This window comes from Hibiscus syriacus, unplaced genomic scaffold (assembly GCF_006381635.1).
Source record: "Hibiscus syriacus cultivar Baekdansim isolate YM2019G1 unplaced genomic scaffold, ASM638163v2 tig00013680_pilon, whole genome shotgun sequence".
In the NCBI taxonomy this organism is placed as follows: domain Eukaryota; kingdom Viridiplantae; phylum Streptophyta; class Magnoliopsida; order Malvales; family Malvaceae; genus Hibiscus; species Hibiscus syriacus.
This window is the reverse complement of record NW_024062306.1, coordinates 736,810-746,956: the sequence shown is the minus strand read 5'-3', so window position 1 is coordinate 746,956 and position 10,147 is coordinate 736,810. Positions and strand designations below refer to the sequence as shown.

The 10,147-nt window shown below is 32.9% G+C and overlaps 3 protein-coding genes across 3 annotated transcripts; all 3 read right to left on the bottom strand.

Moving 5' to 3' along the window:
• Positions 1-289: 289 nt before the first annotated feature.
• On the bottom strand, positions 290-2,673 carry LOC120206329 (serine carboxypeptidase-like). The gene is made up of 8 exons (XM_039206016.1): positions 2,357-2,673; positions 1,986-2,154; positions 1,624-1,887; positions 1,389-1,539; positions 1,211-1,299; positions 855-1,113; positions 648-781; positions 290-543 (listed from the first exon to the last, which is right to left on the bottom strand). The coding sequence occupies exons 1-8, from the start codon at positions 2,671-2,673 to the stop codon at positions 421-423; spliced, it is 1,506 nt and encodes a 501-aa protein (XP_039061947.1). The 3' UTR covers positions 290-420.
• A 1,807-nt stretch (positions 2,674-4,480) lies between these two features.
• LOC120206279 (vacuolar protein sorting-associated protein 24 homolog 1-like) lies at positions 4,481-6,632 on the bottom strand. The gene is given in 7 exon segments (XM_039205980.1): positions 4,481-4,848; positions 4,951-5,139; positions 5,392-5,513; positions 5,749-5,851; positions 6,159-6,235; positions 6,341-6,421; positions 6,424-6,632. Coding segments are annotated over 7 exon segments (681 nt in total). The 5' UTR covers positions 6,452-6,632; the 3' UTR covers positions 4,481-4,767.
• A 1,173-nt stretch (positions 6,633-7,805) lies between these two features.
• LOC120206328 lies at positions 7,806-9,783 on the bottom strand. Its single transcript, XM_039206014.1, has 2 exons — positions 9,537-9,783; positions 7,806-8,021 (listed from the first exon to the last, which is right to left on the bottom strand). Exons 1-2 carry the CDS (start codon positions 9,702-9,704, stop codon positions 7,974-7,976), a joined length of 216 nt encoding a protein of 71 aa, XP_039061945.1. The 5' UTR covers positions 9,705-9,783; the 3' UTR covers positions 7,806-7,973.
• Between the last annotated feature and the right edge of the window lie 364 nt (positions 9,784-10,147).

The following is a 10,147-nucleotide window of genomic DNA, read 5'->3' as shown; positions in this document are numbered from 1 at the left end:
GATCAAACTCAAAACTCACACTTTTTCAAACTCACAACTTTGAAATACCTTAACTGCAATAACAGCTGTATGATCAATTTAGACCTACTAATAATATTATAAAAATGTGAAGACTAAATTATACCAAATAAGAGGAATTAAATCTCACATTTCAGCATAATAGAGGGACCAAAATCAAAATTAGACCGGGGAATTTGCATTGAACTACTTTAATTTCTGCTTCTTGCTTGCCTAGCAAAGTTGATGTTTGTCAGTCACTGTAATCTCAGATCTGAGAAAGTTTGGCCAATCACTGTAAACTCATTTCTTTGTTTAATGGTATGCCACACTGTTGAGAACAACGAAACAAACTGTAAAAATGCATAAAATTTAATGCCACATATTGATATATATATATATATATATAAACTTGTTAGGTCACTATTTAGGAGCAATTCTCTCAGCTGTTTCAGATGAGGCTATTTCCCCATGCATCCATTTCTGCAACATCTGTAATGAAGCTTTTGGTTGATCCATTGGAACCATGTGACCTGCCTCATGGACCTGCAATTTGTCATCATCATTGGGACAATTAAGTACCATTAGAGAAAGCACGTGGATGAAGGGTCATTGCAGATTATAAAGATTGATGTTTTCAGAGTTCAGACCTTGAGGAAAGTGAGAGGACCATGGCTCTTCAGTTTCCCTGCTTCGACACCATCGACGACGAACTGGACAGTTGGCGATGCACCAAAATCTTTCTGCCCGGACCATGTCATTGCATGAACCCACTTCGAATTCCCTAACAGTCCGAAAACACAAGTTTAGAAAGAGTAAGATACTAAGATTTGCATCAAAAAGGAAGAGTGTCTCACCAAGCCAGTTGCATATAAGATCATACTCCCCAGCATATACAAGGACCTTGATGCCATCTTCAAGAAGAGAAGGAATGCCGACTTCGAAATTTCTCATCCAGTCCATAATCATAGCTTCGTATACCAAGCTGCTGCAAGACACGAAACCGATGTCTCCGACCCCGAGTGCTTCCTTAACTGATTTCAGGTTCAGAAACGTCTCGACGTCTGAGAAATCGTAGCACAAATCACCATCGCACTGCTTTCTAATGTCGTAGTACTGAACATATACCAATAAAAAATTGAAAATTGTAAGAATCTTAAACCATTTCTGCAATATATATAATAACAAAGGATAAAAGTTTATGCTATCTTACATTTACATTACCAGCAACCCTCATGATCTGATTGAATACATTGGTGCAGATTTCATAAGAATCAACACAAGCATCTCCACCATCAGAACCTGTAATGGTACTTGAAAATGAGTATCAATTTGCAAAGGAAAACATATAGAGATGTTGACATTAATCTTTTAGAGCTACGAGGAAATACCACAGCTTTTAATTGCCTCCATGCATGATGGAACCGACTTCTTGATATTAACATAATCAGATTGTGAAATTAAACTGGAGTTCAAAGCATAATCTGGGTATGCTTGGTATTGAATTTCAGGGTTTGTTAACCCGTTACCAATGGCGAAACCCTGTTTCAACAATTCAAATTTAAACTAAATGAAAAAAAGTCCATATTCAAATGGGGCTTATATGAAGTCTCAAGTAATATGCACCTTAAGGTTAACATGAATTCCCTCTTTAGCTTCGTTTCCCTTGTGAACTCGAACTGCGAAAGCCGGAATGTAATGCCCGGCATACGATTCTCCAGTTATGTAAAAGTCATTCTTAACATACTGAGGATGCTCCTTGAAAAAGGCCTGCAAGAAGTCGTACAAATCGTTGCTGACACCGTTTTCATCGTGACGAATGTCAGTATCATCTGAAGTATAACTGAAACCGGTTCCAATCGGCTGATCTACGAACAGAATGTTCGATACCTACCAAGGGACAATAAAAATGTGATTTGACAAAAGGGGAGAGATATACATATACATCATGAGAGTATCAAAGAAAATCATGGGATTATATTAGACACCTTGTCCCAGCCATAGTCATTCCATAAAAGTGACAAGTTCTTAGCTAGATGGAAAGGACCATTTTCATAAAACAACGCCAATTCACTGCTGCATCCTGGACCTCCAGTCAACCAAATCACTACAGGGTCCTTCTCGCTGTTCCGAGATTCGAAGAAAAAGTAAAACATTCTGCGAATTTTCGTGAACGAGATCAGTAATCCGAAATCAGTTTTATGCAAAGATTTAATACCCTTATTGTATGCACTGATATTCCATTAGTTTCTGGATTGTGCTTCCATCATGTTCAAACTTGCAACTTTGGAAGCAACATATAAGAACCATGACATACATACATGTATACATATACATATATATATATATATAGGATTACCTAGCAGATTTAGAATGTGGAAGTTTATAGTATCCAGCATGGTGAGCAAGGTTTTCAAGAGAAGGGGAAGGAGCACCAAGCAAAGGGAATCTAAATTGCCTTACAACAATCTTTGAATTCTCAACCGTAAGGTCATTGATACCTTCATTAGCATCATCTATTGGGAACAAATTAAGTCCTCTTATAAGCTTTTCTGCTTGTAGTTTTGCGGGGCTGGAAGGAGTGGTTTGCCGTGGGGAAATAGCCTTGGCCGAGATTGGTGAAACCAGCAAAAACAGAGAAAGAAAAAGGAGTTTTTGAAAGGAAGTTGAGGCCATGTTTTGTGGGAGATTGCTGCAAATTTTGTTTATTTGTTTGGTTTATATAGAGTCCAACGGAACCCCACTTGGGGACAAGGTCCATTGATTTTGCATGCTTAAAGTCTAATTTAACATTGATTTTGCATGTTTTAAAAAGCTTGAAACAAACGATCTTAGTAGTTTAAGGGATGACTGGTATCTTTAGAGATTCTGGAATCGAGTACGATATTTGTAGAGATGTTTGAGCGTTAATTATTAAATGATTAAGAATATTTCAAACATATATTATATTGTAATCATTTAAATTAATAAAAAAATGTCTTTAAAAAAGTATAATGAAAAATGTTTTCTTTTAAAAAGTAGTGTAAAAAAGATAATTGTTTTAGGGAAATGTAATAGTTTTTACTTTAAGAATATTGCATTAAATGTGAAGAAAAATGATTAACAAGCAAAGGTAATTATATATATCTACCCAATAGCCCCCCTCGGCCCTCCCCAATTAACCCCACCATTTCTCCAATAACTAAAATTGAAAAAGATGAATTTTATTTATTTTTTAAAGTAATGTAATTTATCTATATTTAAAATTAAACACAAATATTACTTTATAATCATATTAAAATGTTAAAAACATTATAAAGATTCATTCATTGAATTTAACAAGGGTGTAAAAAGTTATTTTATTTTCCTTGTACTTGTTAAATTCTTTATCTTGTTTAAAACTCCTCATTATATAACAGCCTTTTCCCCCATTTTCTTTTTCTTTTTTTTCATCCAATGATGGAAATTGGGCTTTCAAGACAAGCTTATAACAACAATGTTGCTTGCAAGATATCAGAAACATAATAATAAAGAAAAAAAGAGCCAACATGCCCTAAACATGGGTCAAACATTTCACTTCACTCAATGTTTGAATGGAACAATGAAGTGAAAAGAACATGCCTATAGGTGATTTCATAATCACACTTGACCCATCTTATTATTATTAATTATATCCCAACAATCCTTAAAAGGAAACTAGCAGGATAATGAATGACAACTTCAAAAAACGTCAATAAAAACATGGCTCAATAATGGTGAAATCTCATACATATATATAAAGTTAAATTACAATATCCATCGTATTTACGTTTTATTTTTTATTTTTTACAATTTAGTTTTCGGAAACTACATTAATGACGCGACATATTAACAAAGATTTAATTATAATTTGGTATAAGAGTCATTGAGTGGCTTTAGTGGTAAAAGAAAATGTTGTTCCTCTTAGAGAATTCGTGTTCGAACACCTACATATGCATGGTTTGTATACGTTATCAATAACTGAGAAAATTTGAACAAATACTTAGTTAGCTTAAATTAATCGGACCTAATTCAACTTAATCCAAAATCAATCTAACGTACCCAATGAATGATGTTTGTCCTTATTAATAGACTTTGTTAGAATTGATGATGACCCTGTTTCAACAAGAAACAAGTTAGTATCACATGACATATTCCGTATAAGCTTTACTCAGCTGTTTCACCTGACATTTTCAAGCCATATTTGAATTATTAGTTTCTTGTTTCTTGCACACGATTTCCTGCACGTATCATTTAAGAATTAAAGATCAAAGCTTCATCATACTAACAGTTCCTCGAGGATTGCCAAATTCATTTGCCAGACACGGTTATTAGCTTTCGTCTGTCCCCCTATCATCATCAAACAAGTGCAAAAACCAGTTTCCAACATATATATATATATAGTTCTTAGACGGAATTAGACCATAAAATGCTTCCTGCAACTTAAATTTTCAAGATAAATAGAACCAATTCATAAAAGGGTTTCCCCAATATGGTTATTATTGATCAACGTATTTTGACACATCGATTCTCCTCGTATAATACAGATCTTGCACATAGGATAGCTAAATAACAACTGTAGCCATTACAAAGTAATAGCTTCAATGTGCTGATTAATAGAGATATCCTGTTTGTAATACATTACACAGAAGATTACTTTATCCAGGTCTTAAATTTGGGTTTGGACTGCAGCAAGTGCAATTGAACCCAGGGAAGCTCATTAATCAGCCTGATCACCATTTCTCGGCAAAGGCAAAAGATTTGACTTACGAGTTATGACCTAACTTTTGCAAGTCGAGCCCTTATTTCTTCTAGTTCTTCCTCGTCATCAACCCCTTCAGCTATAGCTTCTTCCTGTTAAACATTAAAAGGAAAAGGAAAACAATTTGGAATCTTCGGATTTAATGAGAAAAGATTAGCCAGAGGTACATTATAAAGTATTCGTGCCAAACATACCTCCTGTGCTGGTGCCTGAACTGGCTGCTTCATCTTCTCCTTCCTGACTGCTTCTGGAAGCTGTGCAGCTGTCTCACCAGCAATTGCTGTCAAGACCTTGTCAACTTCTTCTTCCGTCTCCTCTTCTATATCCTCGGAATCCAGTGCATTGTCAAGAGCATCATTGACAAACTCCTCAATAACACCTGCCTAAATATTAAGGTGAAGAATAACTATCTGTTGTCTCGTTCCAGATAGCCGACATACTCATCATCATGTTAAAGAGATGGTTCAAGCTATCAGAGAATCCCCAACATTTATGTCAAAATTAGCAATGGAAACCCCATGTAGTCAACAAAGCTAGAGAGGAGAACAATAGCTCAGACTGACTCCAATTACAGTAAAGGACAATATAAGGCAATATTTTCCTTGGTACTTAAATGATAAAAGAAATAAAGAAACCTTAGTCATCTCCTTGCTGAACTCTTGCATTGTGACAGCCACTTCTGGAGCCTTCATAAGGTTATTGACAAGCTTCATAACCTCAGCACTCTTCGACAAATGCCCAACTGTACGAGCGATTGCTGCAACATTTTCGGAATTACAAGAAGAAAAAAAATTATTGAGAATGAATTTAAGAAACAAGTAGTTCATCAAAAAATTAGAACAGAGTGAGAAGATTAAACATTTAAGATTGCATAAATTAAAAATGAAATATTGAAGAAAAAAAAGCTACACAGGCTGATCATACCATTCTCGTGATTAAAAGCGCATATAAGACGAACAGAAATGAAAACATAAATCAGTAAAACATCATACCTACACTTTCCCCAAGGTGCATTGATATTGAATTCAATTGTGCCTTGTTTTCATATAGACGATTGACTGTCCTTCTGGATCTCACAATCTCCATGGCAAGTGCCTGAAATAAAAAGAAAAAATGATTGATTTAGCTTTTCAGTCAACTGTAAGAACTAAACGCAAGACCCAAATTTGCTACTAAAGAGCATAATCAGTAACAGTTTTTGAAAATTCAACTTCTGATAAATTTATGCAGTAATTCATTGACTTAAATTAAGTATGATTTATGTATTAATGAACACAAGAAGCACAATTAATGAAGTAAAAGGATACGAGCAAAGAATTTCTTCTTGACTATTAGCAACTAAATTTAATTAAAAATAAAAGATAACAGCTTGATCAAAAAAACAAAATTTGAAATTAAGTACCTTAGCAGAACCCATGTCGTTTCTCTTGGCAGCATCTCTAATAGCTTTCTGAACATTTTTCTCTTCTCTTTGAATATCTGAAGCAATAAATCAATACACCTTTTAACAATTACCAAATATTAACCCTAAACCATTAATCCACAATTCCAACAAAATAATAGAAGAAAAAGGTAGGAACTTGCCTCTGATTTGGCGTTCGATGTTACGGCATTCCTGGCGGAGGCGACGCTGCCAATCCCTTAAGAGCTGTTGTGGATTGGGTTTGGCTTTATTATATTCATCACCTTCTCCATTTTTCCCTTCCAATTCAGATCGTGAGATCAAATTTCACACCCCAAAAGAGATTATGTAACTTTGGCAACTTTTACGGTAAATTTGATCCAACAGATTAAGTTTTTTTTATCCTCTTTGGTTATTGTTAGATTGGAAATTTCATGATCGGAAAAAATCGCTTACTGGTCAATTTTGTTCTTATGTAATTCCCAGATTTCTTATCATTTTTTTAAAAATAATATATTTATGTTGGAGAATTGATCAAGAAGGCCGAATTGCTAGCCCAAATAGAACTGAAATTTTGGTCCTCATTTTCACGCAAACTTTTGTCCAAAGCCTAACAAGGGATTGTAATTTATAAAAACAGTGAACATGCTATAAAAATTAAATTTATTGTTATGAAATAAAAAAATTACAATAGAAAAAAGAAAAGAAAAATATAACAATAAGAAAGAAAATTGTGTTATTTTTTAAAATTTAAAGTATATATTATTAATTTTTTTAAATATTATATTTATAATTATAAGGAGTAAATATCATATAGAACTTCAATCGTAACGGATATTAAAATCATAATAACAAAGTACATCAAAATATTATTCAACCATTTAATAGAAAAAAAATGATATAAATCCATTGAACGACCTTAATGATAAATAAGAATATTATTTTTCGTATAAGTATTGTATCTAAACGAGTACATCTGCACGGCGGAATAGTGCAAAATCTTTATGTATGAATATTTATATTTTCTTATTTTCACTTCCTCTTATCATTTTAATTTACAATAATTAAGTTTCATTTTTCTTTTCTATCAAATATAATTAAAATATATTTTTTACACTTTTCCTCTCAAACACGTCCAAAACATAATTAAAATTTTCATTTTAAAAAGAATCTTCCAACTCATATTAGACTTTAGTTGGAAATAATTATTAATTTTTAATAAACTAATGATATTGTAAAGATAAAAATCGTATTCATTAAAAATTATTAAGAAACCAAATTGTGCTAAATCTAAATTTAAAGATTAAATCTTAAATTTAAACGCAACGAAGTCTAGACTGTAACCCTATAGAAAGGATCATCCTTTCCCTTGTTTTGATTTTTTTTCCATTTAAACAAAGAAAAATGAAGTGAGATGGAGTATTCTTTACCTTCTCTTAAAAGTTTAAATTTTTATTTGAGCTCAATTTGAAGTGAATTTCTGTAAAAAGCTATTTTAAGATAAAAAATTTATCCTTCTTTTAATAAATCAGTTTATGAAATGGTTACAACTGTAAAAAAGGGGGAAACTGAATCTGCATAGCATTTAAAGCTGTAAATACTATATCCAAAATGGCAGCAGAAAACCCTGATTATATATGCACCAAATATTGAAATAGTCGATTAAAATAGCACACCAGAAACTTAAAAGGTGCAATACATGATACTGATCATGATTAACAATTCGAGTTTCGAAACCGAGTATATAACACAATTTGTTGTCCAAGATAAAACCCAGTTTCACGCATCAACCTTTATTATCAAGCATAGAAGCACTCACAGGAACTTCCTGTATGGCCTACCATTATCTTCATCCTGCATATGCTGTTGGAAAAATTACCAAATCATTACAAATGCATAAAGGAAACTAAAAATGAAGAAGAAAAAAGTACTTTGCATCTCTATTGCAAGATGTGCTCCAGAAAACACAAGACAAGAATCGAACATGATCTTGCAAAACAAAAATGGGAATTAACAACTGAAATTGTTAAATCAAATCCGCTTAATTAAAAGGAATTTCTAAGGGGGCTTGGTTTCACCTACCAATACCTTCCATGTAAAAAATCTCCTACCATAATAGATCAAACACTTACCATTTAACTCCACGTTCTTGTATTCCCCTATCACCAAAACACAATATTTTATGTTCTATGAACCACCTTGAGATTTTTTTTTTATCATCTTTCTCTATGCCTTGCTTGCTTGCTAAACTTTTAACGAATACCAAAGAATGGTTCACCACAGTTTCAAATGGTAACACTTTCATGGGAAGACTCCTATAGGCAATAATAGAATAAAAATGTTCTTATTTTCTGTCCTTCAAGTGTTAAATAGTAAATTTTTTTTTTGGTGTATTCTTGCTCTGCAACATATTTCAGTTATATGGTTGTTGATTTTTTCCAGGGCTGGTTAGACCTCTGTCGCAAGGGCTTGAGATAACATGTCATACACGGGTAAGGCACAATTACGATAACTTTTACAAATTACGTTAGGATAAAAGAGAAGTCCATGTAAATATAAATCCCCGTAAAAGTCAAATAGTGATCATAAATGATATGATAAAATTTTACAAATAATGGTCTAACACAAGTTTGAAGAAATATAGTGCCAGTAACAAAAGAACTTTCTTTTACACTAGTATAGTGCATTACCAATTTTGCTACTAATGCAATACATCTCAGCATAAGAAAATTTTAGTGCAGTAATTGCTGAAATCAAGCCAACCCAAGGATTTAATCCACAATCAGTCAGACAAAAAACCAAATGTTTAAAGCCCTTCTTCAAAATAAGAAACCCCAAGGAAAATCATTCAGAATCAAATAAACAGTAATCGATCAAAATGAAAATAGTTACAATCAAGCAACCAGTCTTGATAAGAATCATACAGCCCCAAATCAATTTTACAAATTATGTCTAGCACAAGTAAGAAGAAACATGGTGCCATAAGGAAGAAAAGTCTTTCTTTTACATCGTAGGGCACATTACCAGTTTAGCGCCGTAAATGAAATCAAGCTAGCCCAAGTATCTACTCCAGAAAATATCTCAGTCAGACAAATATTCAATTTTCAAAACCCTTTTTTTCAAACTAGGAAAACAATCAGAAGCCCAATAAACAGAAACCGACTAAAACGATAACAGTTGCAGTCAGGCAGTGAATCTCAACAAAAATCGTGCAGACCAAATTCAATTAATCAAATAAAAACCAAAAACCCCAAATCCAACCACTTTAAAAATGCAATGAAAAAAATATAAGATTTCAAGAAACAAATCAAAGGCTAAATCGATAAATCAAGGGGTAATCTATAAAATTAAAAGAGAGATGGAAAAAGAGAAGAATACAAATTCTCGAACAATGCCCTTGTAGACAAGGACGGGGATAGCGATGCCGAAAATGCCGACGAGAGCCAAGTTGCGGCGAGTCCAGCGGAAATTGTGCTCCAGATTCTCTCTCGCAGAGCTCCAATCTTCGATGAATCTGTTTTTGTTTGTCTCCATTCCTCCCCCCATCTTTTCTCTCTTGTTTCTCTCTCCTCTTTCCGCTGTGGGTATAATACTTTAGCTTCTCTTCTGAAGTGGACCTTGGATGATATTTATCTAAAAAAAACCAACTCTATTTTACAATTTTTATGTAAAAAAAAACTAATATTTTAATTTGATTATCAATACCTTCAAATTAATTTATTGTTAAATATTTTTACTGAGTTTATAATGATTTATTTATAAAATTAATACAATTATTTTTATTATATTTATAGTAAATTTTGATGAAAAATATTAAGGTAAACAATCTACTTGGACACCTATTTATTCTAATGTTTTTGTTTCGGCAATTCGATTATTTTTTTAAAGTACATGTTACGTTATGTTTCTATTTTAATCGTCTGTCATTATGTTTGATTTTTGACTTAACGAAAAGTCGAGGGGGCATGGTATAATAACAATTTGGGTAA

Coding starts and splice junctions, on each gene's coding strand:
- LOC120206329 (XM_039206016.1), bottom strand. CDS start 2,673: ATGGCCTCAACTTCCTTTCAAAAACTCCTTTTTCTTTCTCTGTTTTTG. Junction 2,155..2,356: donor CCACATTCTAAATCTGCTAG/GTAATCCTATAT, acceptor GAAAATTCGCAG/AATGTTTTACTTTTTCTTCG. Junction 782..854: donor TCTTATATGCAACTGGCTTG/GTGAGACACTCT, acceptor TCGGACTGTTAG/GGAATTCGAAGTGGGTTCAT.
- LOC120206328 (XM_039206014.1), bottom strand. CDS start 9,704: ATGGGGGGAGGAATGGAGACAAACAAAAACAGATTCATCGAAGATTGG. Junction 8,022..9,536: donor AGGGCATTGTTCGAGAATTT/GTATTCTTCTCT, acceptor TTTTTCCAACAG/CATATGCAGGATGAAGATAA.